Source organism: Pichia kudriavzevii, chromosome 2 (assembly GCF_003054445.1).
Source record: "Pichia kudriavzevii chromosome 2, complete sequence".
Classification (NCBI taxonomy): domain Eukaryota; kingdom Fungi; phylum Ascomycota; class Pichiomycetes; order Pichiales; family Pichiaceae; genus Pichia; species Pichia kudriavzevii.
Genome location: NC_042507.1, coordinates 2,118,313 through 2,135,871, shown reverse-complemented (window position 1 = coordinate 2,135,871; position 17,559 = coordinate 2,118,313). Strand labels below are relative to the sequence as shown.

The following is a 17,559-nucleotide window of genomic DNA, read 5'->3' as shown; positions in this document are numbered from 1 at the left end:
CATTACGTCGTCTGTCATTATTTCAAATAGAAAGGGGGAAGACTCCATCAGATCGATTTGAATTCCACTGATGGCACTTACATGTGGGAGTCATATATATATATATATGTGTGTGTATGTGTATAGCTACATCAATACATGAGCTTCTCCAATGTTGGAAACCTCTAAAAGATGAAAGGAATCATGGCTTTTCTATTTCTTGGATACTTATCGCCAAACGTCTTCTTATACTTAGCATGTTTTTGCTTAGCCCAAGACATCATAGTGGCGGTTCCAACAACAAAGAAGAAGTAAGAAGACCAGTTATTTGTCATAATAGCAAAAGTCAACCAAGCTAGACATTCAAACAAGTAATTAGGGAAAGAAACAAACTTAAAGGCAAATCCAAAGGGAATCTTATGCTCTCTTGAGCCATCTGCCCTTAATCTTCTCAAAATAACATGACAATAAAAGTTCGACAATTCAAAGATAATCAACAAGCCAATGTACCACTTTAAATCATCCAATGAACGGTCTTCAACATGATGTAGAATTTCTTGGAACTTGCTTTCATGGAAAGTCAACTGAGGTGCATAAATGGAGAAGGCAATAAAGACACCGTTGATGATCCAATAATGTCCCGAGTTTCTGAAAAGGTAAGCCAAAGGCATAGTGTCGGAAGAGAATGTGTGAACAAACAACGTTTCATACTCTCTCTTTAAGTAGTGAAGCAAGGTGAAGTTGAAGGACACAATTTGGGTGGTTGTCATTTCACCTGCATCGTAGAAACCATAGTAGAACAAAGCATGAATAATGATTGGACCTAAATATTCAATAAAATAAACAGTTCTCCAGCCAATTTGAGGACCAACGTCCTTGGCAGTGACTTCTAGTGTCTTGCTTTTGCTAAAGTCCAAGCCATTCTCTTCTAAAGTCAGATATGTTTTCAGCGTCAGTTTCTTTGAATTCCCATCAACAAAGGAGAATTTGATTCTGTTTGGGTCGGAGACGTTGTTCTTCTTAGCGTACGCGTCAATGATGGCAGAGAGCCTTGTGTTTGGAGTGGTATCACAATTAATCTTCTTGAGCTTCTTAGAAGCTGGGTTGATAATGAGATTAACCATTCTGTGGTGTGTGGTTTCTTGTTTTCTAACAAGAAGATAATTATACAACTTGGTCCCGATTGGTTTGGCACTCTCTTTGACAACTAATAAAAAAAAAACTTCCCTTCCCCTTCCCGCCCACCGTAGAGTTTTTTGTGGAAAAGCGTGAAAGTAAATTCGCGCCTTTGGATCGGATCGAAGAAAGTGTTTTTTTTTTTTACCTTTAAAGAAGTGAAAAAGAGAAAGAGAGTAAAAAAGAGGACAAATTGTTATTGTAAGGACCAACCTTTCCTGAACTGTTTAGTCGTTGTCAAATTATACTAGTGACTAAGTGTAGGACAGGACAGGACAGGACATAAACACAATCAGTGGGAATAAGAGTCTGATATGAAGCTTGTTAGATTGCTGATGAAGATGCAGAATGAAACCGTGCAGGTTGAACTCAAGAGCGGTGTTTTGGTACATGGGACCATTGTCACTGTGTCGCCGAATATGAACATCACCTTGAAGGACGTGAAGATGACGGTACCACACAGGTCGCCAACCCAGCTGGAGCATATAATGGTGCGGGGGAGCCAGGTACGGATGGTTCTCTTGCCCGATGACTTGAATTTGGACGCTCTTCTTCAGGACCCGATTTTCTCCAAGAAGCAAGAGAAACCCTTGTCTGCACCACAGGGCAGGGGCGGAGCTTCTAAACATACATACACAAAGGCGCCAAAGCGAACCACCAATGCCCATAACAGGGGGTTCTAGTGGCCAACGTTGCTCCACCATACTAACTTTATTAAATTTTACTGTACACTATATTTTCATTCTTAGGGGAAGGGATAGTGAAAAGCAAAGGGAGAGAGGGAGATCCAAAATGAGGGATAGATCCAAACAGCTGCAACTATATATATATAATCTAATTTCCAATAACGGGCCGTTTTGTTCAAGATTCTTTCTGTTGCTCCTCTTGCTCGAGCTTCTCAACCATCTCTTCAAACTCGTCCGCCAGTAGACTCTCCCTCTCTTCTAGTTGCCCCTTCTCCTCTAGCACCCACCGCCTCACAAGCCGTGGAAGCGTCATGTCTACGAAATGCGACTCCATTAGGAGTCCATCGGCTATCTCGTCAATGTGTCGATCTGTAACTCTGCCATTCTCAATGTATCGTACTTTGTCATATTCGTTGTATTTTCTCTCCAACAATTTCCAAATTTCCGCACTGTCCTCAAATACGAGTCTCACATACACCATAAACAGTACCGAAAGATAAACGTGTCCGTGGTCTCCAACAACCAGCCATTCGACAACATCCTTGGGGATCTCGGCAAGTTGTAATAACCGTAATAACAATGCTACAAACTTGGTTGTTTTCGTCTTGGCCGAATTCTCATAAGTTCCAACGCAACCCACGTGTAAGACACACTCCTTCAACAATCCATAGAACTGGAGCTGCGACGCCTTCACATGCCAATACTGGCTATCAAGTACCTTCTCTCGCAAAATCTTCTCCATAAGGAGCACTCGGTTGAGCCCGTGCGCACGCTGGCCACCACTGGCTAGTCCTCTGTCAACAATGATTGTATGTCTCTTTGGGGGAGTCTCTTCCATGTCTATTTGCTCTTGTGGTAGAATGCGTATACACCTAACAGTGGTTTCCTATTGTGATCTGCAAATATTTGATCCCAACCCAACATCTCCTCCCCTTACACGGCTCCTTTCTCTCCCCACCAGCTGTCTCCATCTCGTCTTCCTAGATGTGCCATCGGTTTAGTCAGATTCATGAAGTGAGAAAAAAAGAGGCATCGCAATCGACGCGACGGTTTCCATTAACTTGCATTTTTTTTTCCCTTTTGGAGGTTTTCCACTTTTTTTCCATTTTATGTAAATGATGGAAGAAGAAGAAAAAAAAAAAAGGCTCTCGGTGGACAATTTTCATCAACACTCATATAAGGAATTTGCATTCTCAGATTTTCGTACATTTCCTGCAAAGATATATATATATATATATATATATATATATATATCCCACAAGAACAACCAGTTACCGTATGTACTGCACTGACAAACGACACAGGAGTGTATGATTATTTTCTGTTCCAGACTACAGGATACTAACAAGTGAGCTCTATTCTATTGACAACATTAACCCAATTGTTGCTCCTTTTTTTTTTAAATAGATGTCTACTGAAGAATTAAACAACGCAACAAAGGATTTGTCCCTTGATGAGAAGAAAGACGTTACTGCTTTAGAAAACCCTGCAGAATTCAACGTCAAACACCCACTAAACTCCACATGGACCTTATGGTACACCAAGCCAGCAGTTGACAACACCGAAAGCTGGGCCGATTTGTTAAAGCCAGTTGTTACTTTCAATACCGTCGAGGAGTTCTGGGGGATCTTCCATGCGATTCCCAAGGTCAATGAGTTGCCATTAAAGTCGGACTACCATTTATTCAGGGGCGACATCAAGCCAGAATGGGAAGACTCTCAGAATTCCGATGGTGGTAAATGGTTCTGTCAATTCAAGGGCAAAAGAGAAGACATGAACGAGCTCTGGACCAGAACCTTATTGAGTGTCATTGGTGAGACGATTGAGAAGGCGGAAACCGAAACCAACGAAGTTAACGGTGTTGTTTTCAACGTCAGAAGAGGTACTTGTAAGATTGGTTTATGGACCAAGTCATGTGATGAGGAAAGATTGAGAGCTATTGGTGAGGTTTTCAAGAAGGTTCTCAAGTTGGGCGATGAGGATAAGATTGAGTTTATAAGACACAAGGATTCTGACAATAGAAATGCCAAGCCAATGATTATTATGTAATATATTCAACATTTGATTGTTTTTTTTGTTTCTTTCTTTCCCCACTCCTCCTCTACAACAACCATCATCTCCACCTTCTTTAAAAATATCTTTTTAAATCGTTGCTAGGTGATACAAATAAAAATAATATACTATAATAAACATCTTTCCCTATAATATATATTTATATATATATATATGCGCTGACAAATAAGTACAAAGCGTCATGTGGTAAGAATAACGTACAAATACAATACAAAAGCAAGGAGCAGTATCCGCAAAGGAGAAAACAAGGTAAACGAAACGAACGAAGGGAAGTTGGAGAGGCAGAGAGCAGTAAGCGTTTGTTAAGTTTTGCCAATGGCGCTCACAGTGATGTACCTCCTCTGGGTGCCCACTGTCCCCTTGAGGGTGCCCAATCCTATACTGCCCGTGGGGACGCTCTGCACGGTACTGTACATGTCAGTGAATGTCTGGACCCATCCCGAGGAGTATACCACTGTTACTGCTCCGCTGGTGGTTGTGATCCACACAATTGTCGGAGACACGGATGTTGTCTTGTGGAGGGTAGGCACTGCGGTTGCAGTGGTGAAGGTGAAATCGTAGTGTTTGGTGGTGTCTGGGGTTTTAACGGGGACGTAGTCGGGGTCCGCCGTTGCTGCCGTGTCTGTGGTGACTGTTGCGAGAGTTGTTTTACCAGTTGTAGTTGTGAGAGCATTTGGCGGGTCTGCGGCGTGGGCTGCAGCCAGGAGGAGGGAGACCAGATGAAGTAGAATGTGCCAGAGATGCATTGTCAGTGAAGTAACGGATCCGGAATTGTTTGGTGAAGGGAAAGGCCGGCAATCAGTTGCCAGAACAAGGGGTCTATTTAAAGTATGCGGGGTTAGAGTTCAGCCAGTGGAACTTTGCCAAAAAGATCCTATATCTGCAGAGACGCTTTCAAGGGAGAAGGTAGAGTTAGACAAAGTACAAGACAAGACAAGACAAGAGAATCAAATACAAGAGGACAGAATGCAGCAGAGGACAGAATGTAGCAGAGGAGAGTTAGAGTGTGTACCTAATCGAGTCAAGCACACACACACAACTACAGATAATCCATGCATGGCGAACATATACTGATCAGGTGCTACAGTATCTCCCCAAAGAGATGTTTCATGCAACAGCAGGGCGCCTGAGGGGGGGGGGGAGACACTCTAGCCCCCGGCGAAAGTTGACGTTGGCCCAATACGGACAAGAGATTGATAATGGCCATGCCGTATTGGGAAGGAGCAGAGGGGAGACAAACATGACGGTAGCAACGGTGGCGAGGGGGGGGACGTTATGCCGGAAATGGGTGTGGGAAATGGGTGTGGAAAATGGGAAGAGCCACCTTCAATTGGGCTATTTCTCCAATGGTGGAAACAGCAGTGTTGTGCGGGAAGTGTCGCGGAACAGCAGCGGTGACGGTGACGGTAGCAAGAGCAACTCTAATGGAGAGTTCCATGGAGCAATCATTAAGGGGGGGGTAACAGAGAAACGAAAGCGAGAGCGAGAGAGGGTGAAATTTTTCAGTATAGCCAGTGGAACCTGTTGAAGAGAGTAGGAGACAACAGAGGGGACACCCCCATTGATGGTTAGAGCAGAACAGAAGAGTACAGGGAAGCGTACAAGAGAACACTGGTTTTAGATCCACTATAGATAAAAACAAATTGAAACAGAATTATATATATATACATACATACATATATATATATATAGACACACCAATCAGTTTACGCCAAGTTCAACATGTCGGAAACGTTTATTCCCACCACCCTCTTCCAAGAACCAGAGACGTACACCCCGGACCCCCGGCCTGGAACTCTGGCCACATACACCACCATCAAGACGAACGAAAACATTCAGATCAATTTGGTAGGCTCCTCCCCACTCTATGGACATATTCTCACACATGCCTGTCTATACCTGGCAAAATACTTGGAAAATAATGCCGATACTGTCGTTCGGGGGAAGAGTATCCTTGAAGTGGGTGCCGGTGGAGCACTGCCTTCCATATTGGCTGCCCGTTTGGGCGCCCAATACGTGGTGTCTACAGATTACCCGGACCCGGACCTTATTGTCAACATCCGCAAGAACATCACTGAAAACAACGTCCAAGACAACTGTTCGGCCCTAGGGTACATTTGGGGGAACGACACTACGGAAATTGTCGATATGTTAAAGACAAACACAGATGGCTCCAAATCAACTTTTGACACAATCATCCTGAGCGATGTCATATTCAACCATAGTGAACATCTGAAACTTTTGCAAACTTGCAGAGACCTACTCACCCCTAATAAGGGGAAGATTTTGGTCACATTCTCACCGCACAGACCTAAACTCTACCATGCAGACCTGCAATTCTTTGAAACTTGTCAGCAAGACCCTTTCAATTTCACTCCTCACTTTGTCGAAATGCAGCATTGGAGCCCCCTATTCAAAGACGACACAGATGAGTCCACTGTAGAGCTTCGCAGTAGGGTATACTTCTACATCCTCGACTAGCCGTTCTAGTCCCATCTACTGGCATCTACTATCTTCTACCAACGTTTTGTATTTTTAGCTTCACATCTAATTCCGTACACTCTTAAAACCAGCCCCATGTGCCTTGGCGCAAATGAATTCCTGAGGAGGCTGTCCATGGAATTTCCTCTTTCTACGCACAGTTACCCAATGCGGCAATTTCACTTTTCCAAAGGACAGCCACCTTGGAAGCTATTCTATCAAGACATTGTCTCTGTCAATGGTGACGTTAGAGGTTCTGTAGAGATGTAGAGCACCACTAGGGGGACATATTCAGAAAGATGCCATTTGCATTAGAATATAAATAACTAGCCTCAACCACTACATAGCGAACCAAAAAGCTTGCAGGTTTAGTGGAATATTTTTCATCTTCTATATTCATTTCTTTACTTCTCCAAGGTAAAACAATAACAACCTACACATAAAAACCCAGCAAAAAAAAAAATTAAAAAAAAACTATTCCCCAAGGATATAGTTTATAGTCTTTCGTTTGAATCCATACTCCAACTATATACACTCATTTTGACAAATAGTCTCCAACTACTTACTTTCCTTTAATATTTCCACGACAATTTACAACACAAAAACTACTCCAAGAAATTAAAAAAGAAATGCTAGCTTCATTTATTCTGACATCGGTATTTCTTCAATTGGTCTCTGCCATTTCTGACAATACTAACGTGGCTCTCTATTGGGGTCAAAATTCCGCAGGCTCGCAGACAAACCTTGCTTCATACTGTGAGTCTGAGTCGGCTGATATTTACATCTTGTCCTTTATCGACAGTTTTGGTGTGGACACTCTCAATGTGAATTTTGCAAATGCTTGTTCAGACACTTACTCAGATGGTACCTTACATTGCTCAACTATTGCAAGCGACATCAAGAAATGTCAATCTCTTGGTAAGACCGTCTTGCTATCCATGGGTGGTGCTTCGGGAGCCTATGGATTTTCAGATGATGCGGCAGCTAAAGACTTTGCCAAAACTCTGTGGAACACCTTTGGTGCAGGTAGCGACGATTCGGTGGAAAGGCCTTTCGATGATGCAATAGTTGATGGATTTGATTTTGATATTGAGAACAATAACCCAACTGGATATGCCGCTCTTGCAACCGAATTGAGAAACTACTTCAAGGAAGACACTTCCAAAACCTACTATCTATCCGCTGCTCCACAATGCCCTTACCCAGATGCTTCTGTCGGTGATCTGATGTCAAATGCAGATTTAGATTTTGCTTTTGTTCAATTCTATAATAACTACTGTTCTACTTTGGGAACTAACTTCAACTGGGATACATGGGCTGACTATGCGAAAAACGTCTCGCCTAACAAAGACATCAAGCTTTTCTTGGGTTTACCTTCAGCTCCAGGTGCTGCAGGTTCCGGTTATGCAACTGTTGATGAAATTAAGAGCACCTTTGATAACTACATCCTCAACAAAGAAGACTCCAATTTTGGTGGGTTTGTTCTATGGGATGCTTCTTGGTCGCAAAGTAACCAAGTGAATGGTGAATCTTTTGGTAATAATTTACAAGAAATCCTTGATGATGCTTATAGTGGCCAATCAAGCTCCTCTTCCTCTACACTGGCCACATCTGCTTCTACCTTTGAAGCGTTGACATCTTCATCCGCTACTTTAGAAACCTCGACAACTTCCTCTGCTCCTACCACACAACCTGTTCCTCAGACAAGCACCTCGTCTACATCATCCTCAATTACTAGCGAAGTTCCAACCACAGAAACCACATCTGCAGAACAGCAAGAACCAATGTCGTCTTTGGGAGAGCCAGGACCTGCCGTTACATATTCACCAACTACATTGGTCACTTATACAACTTCTCAAGATTTATCATTACCAACTGCAACGAGCCAAAACAAGGGGCAAAGTGGCAGCAGTAGTAACACTTCTGCAAAAGATTGCTCGGATCTATCCGGCTTGGCAAAGGCAAAATGCTTGAATGCAAACTTTCAAAATGGTCTATACTTGGGTCAATCTTCATGCACTGAAGGTGATATCGCCTGTGACGCCAATGGTGGATTTGCAATGTGTAACTTCGGAGAGTGGGTTACTACACAATGTGCTGCTGGCACTACATGTTATGCTTACAATAACGATGATACAGTTACTGTTGGCTGCAATTATATTGATACCAAGAATAACTTTGAAAAGAGAAGTGAAGGCGGATTTTTCAGTCTTTTTAAAAGACATGTTCACCATCAACACTAAATGGAACTAGATTCCAAGAGTTTCTTGAAAAAAAAACTCCTTTCTTTCTTCTTTTTGCTAATAATTCGAATATCCCATAAGCTGAACGTCAATGATAATATAAAATTAGTGTCGATACCAGTCTATATCCCCTAACTTAATGACTAAATATATTACTATTTTACATAAAATAAATTCTTGTGTACTTTTGGCTAAACAATTTTGGAACAAAAGAAAACTAAACTTGATTTGAAGTCAGGCTTTGTTTATACGAGCTCCATCCTCAATTTTCTTTAAATTGCTTCGTATTTGTCTGACTTTGGCTTTGTCCAGATGTACCCCTTTCTTTTGACCACGCCGCCTGTTATTCAAAATATACCGTATTATATCTTGTGCCTCCTCCTTTTCCATGACATCAATTTCATGCTCATCAGCTGCGTCTAAGTTCCCGCTATCACAGTTGTCAGCTTCATCGGAATTCTCATCATCTTTTTCTTCTTGAAGTTCAACAGATTTTTGGTTGATCAGATTTTTCATCGACGTCTTTGCTACATCCAATTCCTTGTGCTTCTCCTCCAGATCTTTCAACAACCGCTCAAATTTTCTTCTATTCATTTGGTTTTCAAGGCGCATGTCTTCAAACTTTGATTCAAATTTCAAGTTGTTTGATTCCTGCTTTCGGCGTAATGATACTATTTCTTCCTTGATTTCTCGCAGTTCCTTTATAAGTTTGTTATTGGAGCTTGAATTGACTTCTTCAAGAATGCTATGCAATCTATCATCTAGCTTCTGTATTTGTTTGTCAATATTTACAGACTCGACAAAGGTATTGTTGAACTGTTCATTTTCTTTTATGGCAATTTTTCTGTCAAGCTCATCCAAATATCGCATTCTTTCTTGAAGCTTCAAGTCTAGCTCTTTTTGCTTCAGCCGCTGTATTTTTAAGTCATTCAAGTAAGACGAACTTGCATGTTGTTCATTTTCTTGGACGGTATCGTCTTCATTATACAATATGGATTTAAACACTTTTGACCCAAAGTTGCTTAGTGAGTTCAATAAGCCATTATTTCTTCTGTAATAGTTTGAATTGGGTTTAGAAATACGTGATGAGTTGTCCTCTACTGTTTGCCTGAACGGCAGTGGGTTTTTTTTAAGCGATTCTCTCGTAATATTTTTCAAAGAGTTGTCGTCATATATATATGATTTGGAGGGATTTCGTGATAGACGGGAAATTGGAGTTTCTCCCAGTAATTCGTATGTTTTTAAGTTGGCTGACAAGGAACGTCTCAAATCTGATTGTGTTTTTCTTTGTATTGTTGGCACTGCCCTATCATTGCCGCCTTCCAACCCCGAGTCAAAAATGGAAGCTCTCTTAATACCAGATGTTTCATTCCGCAAAAAATTCAAAGCTTCTTGCTTTCGTTTCTCTCTTTCAGACTGTGTCAATGAGATAGGTTTTTGTCTATCTGTCCCAAACCTGACTTGTTTTGGGTATGATGAGGATTCTGAAAACCTAGACGATCTCCGACCAGGGTACCTATTGCCAATCCCGGTTTTCAGTGCTGGGATATGTGACATCTTTTAATATTGCCCTTTGTCTGTAGTATACACTCACCTATGCAAGTTAGGATGAAGCTGAAGTATTTGATATTTAGGCTAAACAAAGTATTCATATGTTTCACATAACCTCGTGGTGTAACGCGTAACCCATTTTCTAGTATTTTTTTTATTTCGTGCCTCTTTGAAGAACTGACGCGGTGTCGATCTAATTTCAAAGATACTCCACTCAATGCCTACTTTAAGCCTAACGCATGAGCAACATTTCATATAGTAGATAGAATAGAAACCAGTTATGGATAGCTCATTTATTGCTGACGATACTATAGAAGAACCGATTTTACCCATTGAGCTGAAGCCATCGGTGTTTAGACCGTTTGCTTATCGCGTTTTATCAAAGAAATATGGACTGAATGTTCACACATCAGCACTTGAGCAATTGACAGCGTATGTTGGTAAAAGGTTCGGAACAAAGTGGAAGAGAGACCCCAAAACAAGTGCCTTTCTTGATGTAGTGGCAAAACTATGGAAAGAGCAAGGGAGAGGTGTCTTCATTGACGGCGAAGGTGTAGCTGAAGTTATAAAAGAAATTATTGCTAATGAGCAAAGAACAAGGAAGAGAATCCAAAAGCAGAAGGAAAATATAGAAAATGGTCACATGGACCCCGATTCGTCATATTTTGATGCAAGCACACTTGATGATTCAAAGTTTATGGCATCACAGTTAATGGATTCTGAAAATCTTGACTTTAGTGGAAACAATAACAAAGAAGATTCTATTGATTGGAAAACTTTTTTCAGAGTTATAGATGTAAACCATTACACAAAGTTCAAGTTTGATCGACAAAGAAAACAATTTGATTATCACAATACAGAGTCTAAACTGAAACTGATGGAACTTCCGGATGTCGATTCAGTTATCAATTTTCAAATGGTAAGATTACATATTCTTCGAGATAGGCTATACCGCAATCAGGTTTTCTCCAAAATAAAATATGATGGAAATACTGAATCAATAATAAGTAACCAAATGCATCGCCCCAAACACATCACGTATGTGAAGAACTTGTTGGGTAGGAATGAGCACAGATTTGTATTGTTTGGATTAGTCACACAAAATTCTTATGGGCTTTGGCAGCTACAAGATGATAGCGATAAAATAGAACTTGTTTTGAAGCAGTGCATTTTTTCAAAAGACTACTATTTTGTTTCAGGTAATTTTTTGATTATTGATGGATTTTATTCTTCAGCGGGGAAATTCCATGTTTTATCTGCGGCACATCCTCCTGCTGAGGAACGTGAAGTGACCTTTGATGCCTTTGGAGAGCTTGATTTTAATTGGGATTATTCAAAAAATGGCAAAATTGATTTGACTATGAAACAACTAACCTATAAGGAGATCAAACAGCATCCAGATCACAAAATTATTGTGTTAGGGTGTCATCTATATTTAGATGATCTGGAAACAATTTCCAAGCTGCGTAAGATGTTGGAGACAATCGAAAATGAAATACAAAATAAGCTCAAAGGTACAATGGAAGAAATTAACGTGTACGATTTTCCTGTTTCTATCGTATTTGTTGGGCCGTTTACTTCACAGGCTCTCACGATAACAGAAGGAACTTCTGTAAACCAACTAACACATTCAGGTCGATACAAAGCTGGTTTTGACAATATAGCTAATGTTTTAGAGAATTTCAAAGGGATTTGCGAGAACTGCAAATTAGTCTTTGTTCCTGGAGATGGAGATCCCTGGATATCTATGGTAACAAAGAACTCCAGTTCTGTGTGGCCTCAGATGAAAATCCCATCTGTTTTCGGGTCTAAATTAGAAAGAGTAGCAAAAAATGTCGAATGGGCCTCAAACCCTTGTCGTCTGAATTATTTGTCACAAGATATATTGATAATAAACAACAATATTGCGGAGTCTCTGAGACGGAATGATTTTACGTACCTGTGTGAATTAAACGATGAGGAAATTGAACGGGCTTTAAATCGACAAAGAAGGGAAGACTCCGGTGCCTTTAGTTCCCAGCTGTCATTTGTTAATGAAGAGGAACTAACAATTAACAAGTTGACTATCAAAGAAACTACGGAAACTGATAAGTTTAACAAAGTGATTAGAACCGTATTGGATCAAGGTATTGCGTCGCCATTTACGAATCAGGTTCGTCAACTACTCCCTAACTACTTGCCGTTATTGAGTCTAATTCCATTACCTAACTGCGTAATAATGACAGATGCGACATCTCCCAGACTTTCCACCATGTACAAAGGTTGTTTCGTAACTAATGTCGGAAAGTTCACGGACCATCAAAACAGAGCACATTATATCGAGTATTATCCAGCTTCTCAAACATCTAAAAGCGTAGTTGTTTATTAATGCATAAATTTGTTTTATAGTTCAATATGGATACTTTTTGATTGTATCAGTGACTTCGTAAGGCAGACAGTAGGTTGGATCAATCCTCTCCAAGCCTTCATATCCTAGCAAACTCAGTCCTGCAATTCCAAAAAACGTGTGATATAGGTCTACTTCGTTGCCCTGTCTGTCACTAATGCCCCCTTTAGTTGAATCTTGGCAAGATAGTATGAACTTTTTGAGCTGGTTACTGTCTATATAATGTAACTTCCCCAAGATGGAAATCGTAGAAACAACCCACCAACTGTAGCAAACATCGGGTAATTTTTCGGGCCTACCATTTAAACCACCTCCTTCAACTTGTCTATCAGATAGCCACCATTCTAGCAACTCTCTATCAGGTAACTTGTGCAGTTTATTGGTAATAGACAGTACTCCTATACACGTGAATGCCTGGGCCGCATGCGACTCTGCACCAGGAACCATTCCAAAGCAACCATCAAAGTTTTGACACCTTAAGATCCAGTCGACTGCAGGGTCCACAATCTCCGGAGTCAATTCCTCCAAAATGGAGAGACATTGGATTGCGTTGTAAACAAATCTGGAATCGACTTCGCCAAATCGGTCTCCCTGAAATGATCCGTCTGGCAGTTGCATGCTTTTCACAAATTCAACGACTCTTGCTCGTTGCTGATCACTTAGAGCGCCCAACGCATCATACATTTTCAATACTTGAATTGCCGACAATGTGGACAACATATGTGCATCATGTTTGGGAGCTGCACCAAACCCACCGTTTGATTCGTCAATACATGATATAATAAATTTGACAACCTCCTCTTTTGGAAATTCGTCCTTGCGATGGACAAGAAACATAGTGCCCAACCCCCAGTATAGGGCATTCATCTTTAAATGGTCAGCCATAAAATGAACTAAATATGAAGGGTGTCTAAATAAATCCTTCACATAGTTGACATGCAGATCAATTTGTAGTTCTTCATGCATGATTGCTCCTTTCCTTTCCTTAGTGAAGAGAAGAACAAAATTCTAAACAAACTGGAATACCCATTCACATTTCAGAGCAAATTCATGTTAATGTTGAGTGACAAACGCGGAGGGGGGCTTGGCGCGTTTGTTTGTGGCCTCAAAGCTAAAAAAAAAAACATAGCACAAGAACTCAATGATGTTAACAATACTCAAATTCTATCTAGACTACAAGACTTACAACTTTGTATGCAATCTCTCTAAATCACCAGAACTAGCAAACTGTCTTCGTCGCTCAATCATCATAAACTGAACTTGGTTTTGTAGTTGGACAATCATAGTCCATTGATTTTTCACCTGTTCTCGTAGAGCTACGTTTTCTTCCGCAAGTAGCTGTGTCATATTTTTATTGGTCTCTAGTTCTTTCACCAAGGCACGTATGTTTTTCATACTTAGCCTAACAGGGTCAAGCTCATATTCTTTTTCTACTTCAAGATTGCCACTAATTTCCTCAATTTCTAAAGGATACCCCAAGTTTTGAACTTTCCCCTGAACTACAGAATCTAGAATAGTACTCATCTGGAGCTTCAAGTTTTCATTCTCCGTGGCCAATGACGTTAGTCTCCCTTCAAATTGTTCCAGGCTGCCCTTTAATTTCAAAAAAACACAGTCTGACATATGGATGCTGGTAAGCAGTTCTCGTTGTCCCTTCCATGTACAGCCATATTTTGATCCAGGGCAGTCCACGTATATTTGCTGGCAATTCAGAGTATGATTTCCCAAGTGCATTTGAGGAAACGATAAATGACAGCCGCTGCATTTAACAATGTTGTTTGTACAATGTTTTTGCAAATGCTCGTCCATTTCACAGAGCATTACTTCAACTGCACACTTTTCACAACTCACTTTGGTGTGAGGACAAACGGCTATTCCATCCCTATCGACAGGGTGAAAGTCTTCAGTTATCAATTTATTCTCTAACAACATTCTCCGTGAACAAAACAACCCACATGTGCATTTGATCCGTGTATATGCACATTTTTCTAGAACATGGTTCCTTACACTCCATCGCTCACCTCTCCAGGTGCAGCCATCCTCTGAATTCACGCACTTCACTATTAAATCGTCAGTTATATTAGTTAATATGATTGGGGCAGGGTATACCTCAGCTTCGTCATTCACGTTCAACGGCACTCTATCTAAGGGACATTTCTCACCTAATACACTCTTAAAAGATTCATTAATGCAGGCTTTACAAAACGTGTGACCACAGATGGTTGAGTATGGTTTGAGAAATGGATGTTTGCATATTGGACAGGTTATATGATCAAGGGATCTTGACGGTGTCTCGTACACCAACGATTTCATGTCTATTGAAAGTGATGTCACTTTTTTTGGATAGTCATCCTCCCATGGAGAATATGGAATGGTATACGAGTGTGACATTGATGTTATATCGGGGAAATAAGAGAATAAATAACAATCCACTATCATCTACTATCAGTGATTAAAGTTATCGGATGAAAAATGAAGTACTACAGCGAAGGATTTACGTGATTTAGTTATGGCACAACTAAGAATTATATTTTTTCTTTTTTCTTTATTCTTTTTTTTTTTTATAAATTTACATAGTTAAGGCATTTAGTTTTTTCATAGTGTATTTGAAAAGGCATATCTAGATTCTATACTCATGCGTGAAAGATGAAGAAGTAGAGGAAATTACAATGCGAATGCACGAAAAAAATACAAAGTAATAAAAATGAAAAGTATCAAGAGAAAACATGATACAGTAATGAGAGAATTGAAATGAATGAAACGTAAAATGAGCTAAAATATTTTGGAAACGAATGACGAGGGTATGATTAATAATGGCAGCATGAATAAATTAGGCACTTTCAATTGTATCGATGGTGTCTCTGCTATTGATACTATTGTTTGAATCGACTATGATGTTATGCTTCCTTGCGTTTGCTAGTTGAATAGATTTCTTGATGTTGAATCCACCAGTTAGAATTTCTTGAACTTCTTCTAATTCTAAGTTTGACAATTCTGGATAGAAGAATAACACAATCAAGAAGGAAACAAAACCAAAAGCAGCAAATAACGAGAAAGTACCAGTTGGGGTAATATTTTTCAACATTGTCAAGAAAGTTGAGGAAATAATTAAGGAACCAGCCCAATTAGTTGAAGTAGCAAAGGAAATTCCTACACCTCTAACTTTTTGAGGGAACATTTCCGATTGTTGCCATGGAACGTTACCAATACCAATTGAATACGAGGCAACGAAGCAAATCATAAAGACAATAATTGCAATTCCCCAAGTGTGATGGTTACCCTTAACAATTGCATCATTGTTGTTAAACTCGATATCAATGAAATGAAATGATATTGCATTCAAAATCAAAAAGATAACCACACAAGGTAGGGAGAGAAGTAGGATTCTTCTACGGCCAACCTTATCAATAATGAAAAATGCAATCAACGTAAACACAAAGTTAGTACCAGCAACAATTAAAGAAACAGCTGTGGAGTTATCAAAACCTATAGCTTTGAAGATTGTTGCAGAGAAATACATCAAAGAGTTAAAACCAGTGAATTGTTGAATAGCCTGCAATGCACAAGATAAGAAAAGAGCTCTAAAATTGGAAGGGACAGCATGTAGTTCGACAACAGTTTTCCACCATTTAGAGAATGGATTTCTTTCGAGCAAGCCAGAATCAACTTCTTCTTCTCTAAGGTCCATAATTTTCATTTTGATAGCTTCGATAGAAACATTTGGATAAGTTCTCTGTAAAGCAACTTCGGCTTTATCTAGTCTGTTGGTCATGATTAAGAATCTTGGAGTATCTGGTAAGAAGATAAACCCAATGAATTGAATGGCAGGTGGGATCATTGATAAGCCAACCAAGATTCTCCAACCATTATCGACATGGGTTAAACCTGCACCAATTGCATAAGCAATTAATTGACCACCCGTAATACCCATACAATTCAATGTGACTAATCTTCCTCTATATTTAGAAGGGGCTAATTCTGCGATATAAAGAGGTGCAATCAAGGAGCCAATACCAACACCAAAACCCATGATAAAACGGCCGACAATCATAGTCCAGACGTTCTGAGCAGCAGTTTGAATAATTGCTCCAACAATGAACATAATGTTGGAGAACATCAATAAAGGCTTTCTCCCTAAATAATCAACAAAAATACCGGATGAAGAAGCAAAAATTAATGCACCTAACGAGGTTGCGGCAGTGATGAACTGTTCATGACCATAGGACAAATTTTCTCCAAAGTCATCACCAATAGAGACCAATGCAGACGAAATATAACCGGTATCATAGCCAAACATAAACCCGGAAATGGAGGAAAGAAAAGTGAGAAAAATGACCAACGTGGAAGGTTTCCCATCGGAGGAGAGGGAGTATAAATCATCCGATGCTTTGATGTTTAACCCTTCAGATACAACAGAGTCAGAAGTGAAATCCACTGAATTTGACTGTTCGGAAACCGCATCTGTTAAGTATTGAGATTTGGGCTGCATAATAATTTCAGTTATTGGTTGGTTGAGTGGTTGGCTTTTTGCTTGGTTAGCTAGTTTTAGGTATCAGATATTAGTCGATCAAGTTTGGATAAAAACGTTCACTAGATAAGCTTAATAAATTAAGGTGGAATATTTTTGTTTTATAGAAATGTAGCAAAGTTTGACAAAGAAAGCCAATCGTCCAACAAGGGCATGGCCCCTCTTCTTTATACTTCTCGGTGAACTCGCCGCGCACTCTCTATTGGCTGTCCATTTCTCTGGGAATCCCCCCACCTCCTTCCGGCGAAAACGCCGACGGAAATTTCTCGAAAGTGCGTCTCGGCGTTTTGGCCGGGCCACCCAGGGAGCAGCTGCCTTTTTAGGCGTGTGCGGCGCGTTTGAAGCCTCTTCGCAATAATAGAGGGATTTTATTTTCAATTTTTTTTAATTCTTATTTGATTTTTTCCCGCATTTCTTATTTTCACATGTCCAAAATAGTTGTTTCTCGTTTGTCCT

General features: G+C 40.2%; 12 protein-coding genes across 12 annotated transcripts; 5 read left to right on the top strand and 7 right to left on the bottom strand.

The window, feature by feature from the left end:
• Nucleotides 1–164: 164 nt before the first annotated feature.
• C5L36_0B10020 (uncharacterized protein) lies at nucleotides 165–1,103 on the bottom strand (the record flags this gene model as incomplete). The annotated part of the gene is made up of 1 exon (XM_029465382.1): nucleotides 165–1,103. One exon carries the CDS (start codon nucleotides 1,101–1,103, stop codon nucleotides 165–167), a length of 939 nt encoding a protein of 312 aa, XP_029321241.1.
• A 366-nt stretch (nucleotides 1,104–1,469) lies between these two features.
• C5L36_0B10010 (uncharacterized protein) lies at nucleotides 1,470–1,838 on the top strand (the record flags this gene model as incomplete). The annotated part of the gene is made up of 1 exon (XM_029465381.1): nucleotides 1,470–1,838. The coding sequence occupies one exon, from the start codon at nucleotides 1,470–1,472 to the stop codon at nucleotides 1,836–1,838; it is 369 nt and encodes a 122-aa protein (XP_029321240.1).
• A 178-nt stretch (nucleotides 1,839–2,016) lies between these two features.
• On the bottom strand, nucleotides 2,017–2,679 carry C5L36_0B10000 (uncharacterized protein; the record flags this gene model as incomplete). Its single annotated transcript, XM_029465380.1, has 1 exon — nucleotides 2,017–2,679. The coding sequence occupies one exon, from the start codon at nucleotides 2,677–2,679 to the stop codon at nucleotides 2,017–2,019; it is 663 nt and encodes a 220-aa protein (XP_029321239.1).
• A 569-nt stretch (nucleotides 2,680–3,248) lies between these two features.
• On the top strand, nucleotides 3,249–3,890 carry C5L36_0B09990 (uncharacterized protein; the record flags this gene model as incomplete). The annotated part of the gene is made up of 1 exon (XM_029465379.1): nucleotides 3,249–3,890. The coding sequence occupies one exon, from the start codon at nucleotides 3,249–3,251 to the stop codon at nucleotides 3,888–3,890; it is 642 nt and encodes a 213-aa protein (XP_029321238.1).
• A 326-nt stretch (nucleotides 3,891–4,216) lies between these two features.
• Nucleotides 4,217–4,660, bottom strand: C5L36_0B09980 (uncharacterized protein; the record flags this gene model as incomplete). Its single annotated transcript, XM_029465378.1, has 1 exon — nucleotides 4,217–4,660. The coding sequence occupies one exon, from the start codon at nucleotides 4,658–4,660 to the stop codon at nucleotides 4,217–4,219; it is 444 nt and encodes a 147-aa protein (XP_029321237.1).
• Nucleotides 4,661–5,636: 976 nt separating this feature from the next.
• On the top strand, nucleotides 5,637–6,395 carry C5L36_0B09970 (uncharacterized protein; the record flags this gene model as incomplete). The annotated part of the gene is made up of 1 exon (XM_029465377.1): nucleotides 5,637–6,395. The coding sequence occupies one exon, from the start codon at nucleotides 5,637–5,639 to the stop codon at nucleotides 6,393–6,395; it is 759 nt and encodes a 252-aa protein (XP_029321236.1).
• Nucleotides 6,396–7,024: 629 nt separating this feature from the next.
• On the top strand, nucleotides 7,025–8,638 carry C5L36_0B09960 (uncharacterized protein; the record flags this gene model as incomplete). The annotated part of the gene is made up of 1 exon (XM_029465376.1): nucleotides 7,025–8,638. The coding sequence occupies one exon, from the start codon at nucleotides 7,025–7,027 to the stop codon at nucleotides 8,636–8,638; it is 1,614 nt and encodes a 537-aa protein (XP_029321235.1).
• A 234-nt stretch (nucleotides 8,639–8,872) lies between these two features.
• Nucleotides 8,873–10,195, bottom strand: C5L36_0B09950 (uncharacterized protein; the record flags this gene model as incomplete). Its single annotated transcript, XM_029465375.1, has 1 exon — nucleotides 8,873–10,195. One exon carries the CDS (start codon nucleotides 10,193–10,195, stop codon nucleotides 8,873–8,875), a length of 1,323 nt encoding a protein of 440 aa, XP_029321234.1.
• A 274-nt stretch (nucleotides 10,196–10,469) lies between these two features.
• On the top strand, nucleotides 10,470–12,557 carry C5L36_0B09940 (uncharacterized protein; the record flags this gene model as incomplete). Its single annotated transcript, XM_029465374.1, has 1 exon — nucleotides 10,470–12,557. One exon carries the CDS (start codon nucleotides 10,470–10,472, stop codon nucleotides 12,555–12,557), a length of 2,088 nt encoding a protein of 695 aa, XP_029321233.1.
• A 21-nt stretch (nucleotides 12,558–12,578) lies between these two features.
• Nucleotides 12,579–13,541, bottom strand: C5L36_0B09930 (uncharacterized protein; the record flags this gene model as incomplete). Its single annotated transcript, XM_029465373.1, has 1 exon — nucleotides 12,579–13,541. The coding sequence occupies one exon, from the start codon at nucleotides 13,539–13,541 to the stop codon at nucleotides 12,579–12,581; it is 963 nt and encodes a 320-aa protein (XP_029321232.1).
• Nucleotides 13,542–13,757: 216 nt separating this feature from the next.
• Nucleotides 13,758–15,014, bottom strand: C5L36_0B09920 (uncharacterized protein; the record flags this gene model as incomplete). The annotated part of the gene is made up of 1 exon (XM_029465372.1): nucleotides 13,758–15,014. One exon carries the CDS (start codon nucleotides 15,012–15,014, stop codon nucleotides 13,758–13,760), a length of 1,257 nt encoding a protein of 418 aa, XP_029321231.1.
• A 391-nt stretch (nucleotides 15,015–15,405) lies between these two features.
• C5L36_0B09910 (uncharacterized protein) lies at nucleotides 15,406–17,064 on the bottom strand (the record flags this gene model as incomplete). The annotated part of the gene is made up of 1 exon (XM_029465371.1): nucleotides 15,406–17,064. One exon carries the CDS (start codon nucleotides 17,062–17,064, stop codon nucleotides 15,406–15,408), a length of 1,659 nt encoding a protein of 552 aa, XP_029321230.1.
• Nucleotides 17,065–17,559: the final 495 nt, after the last annotated feature.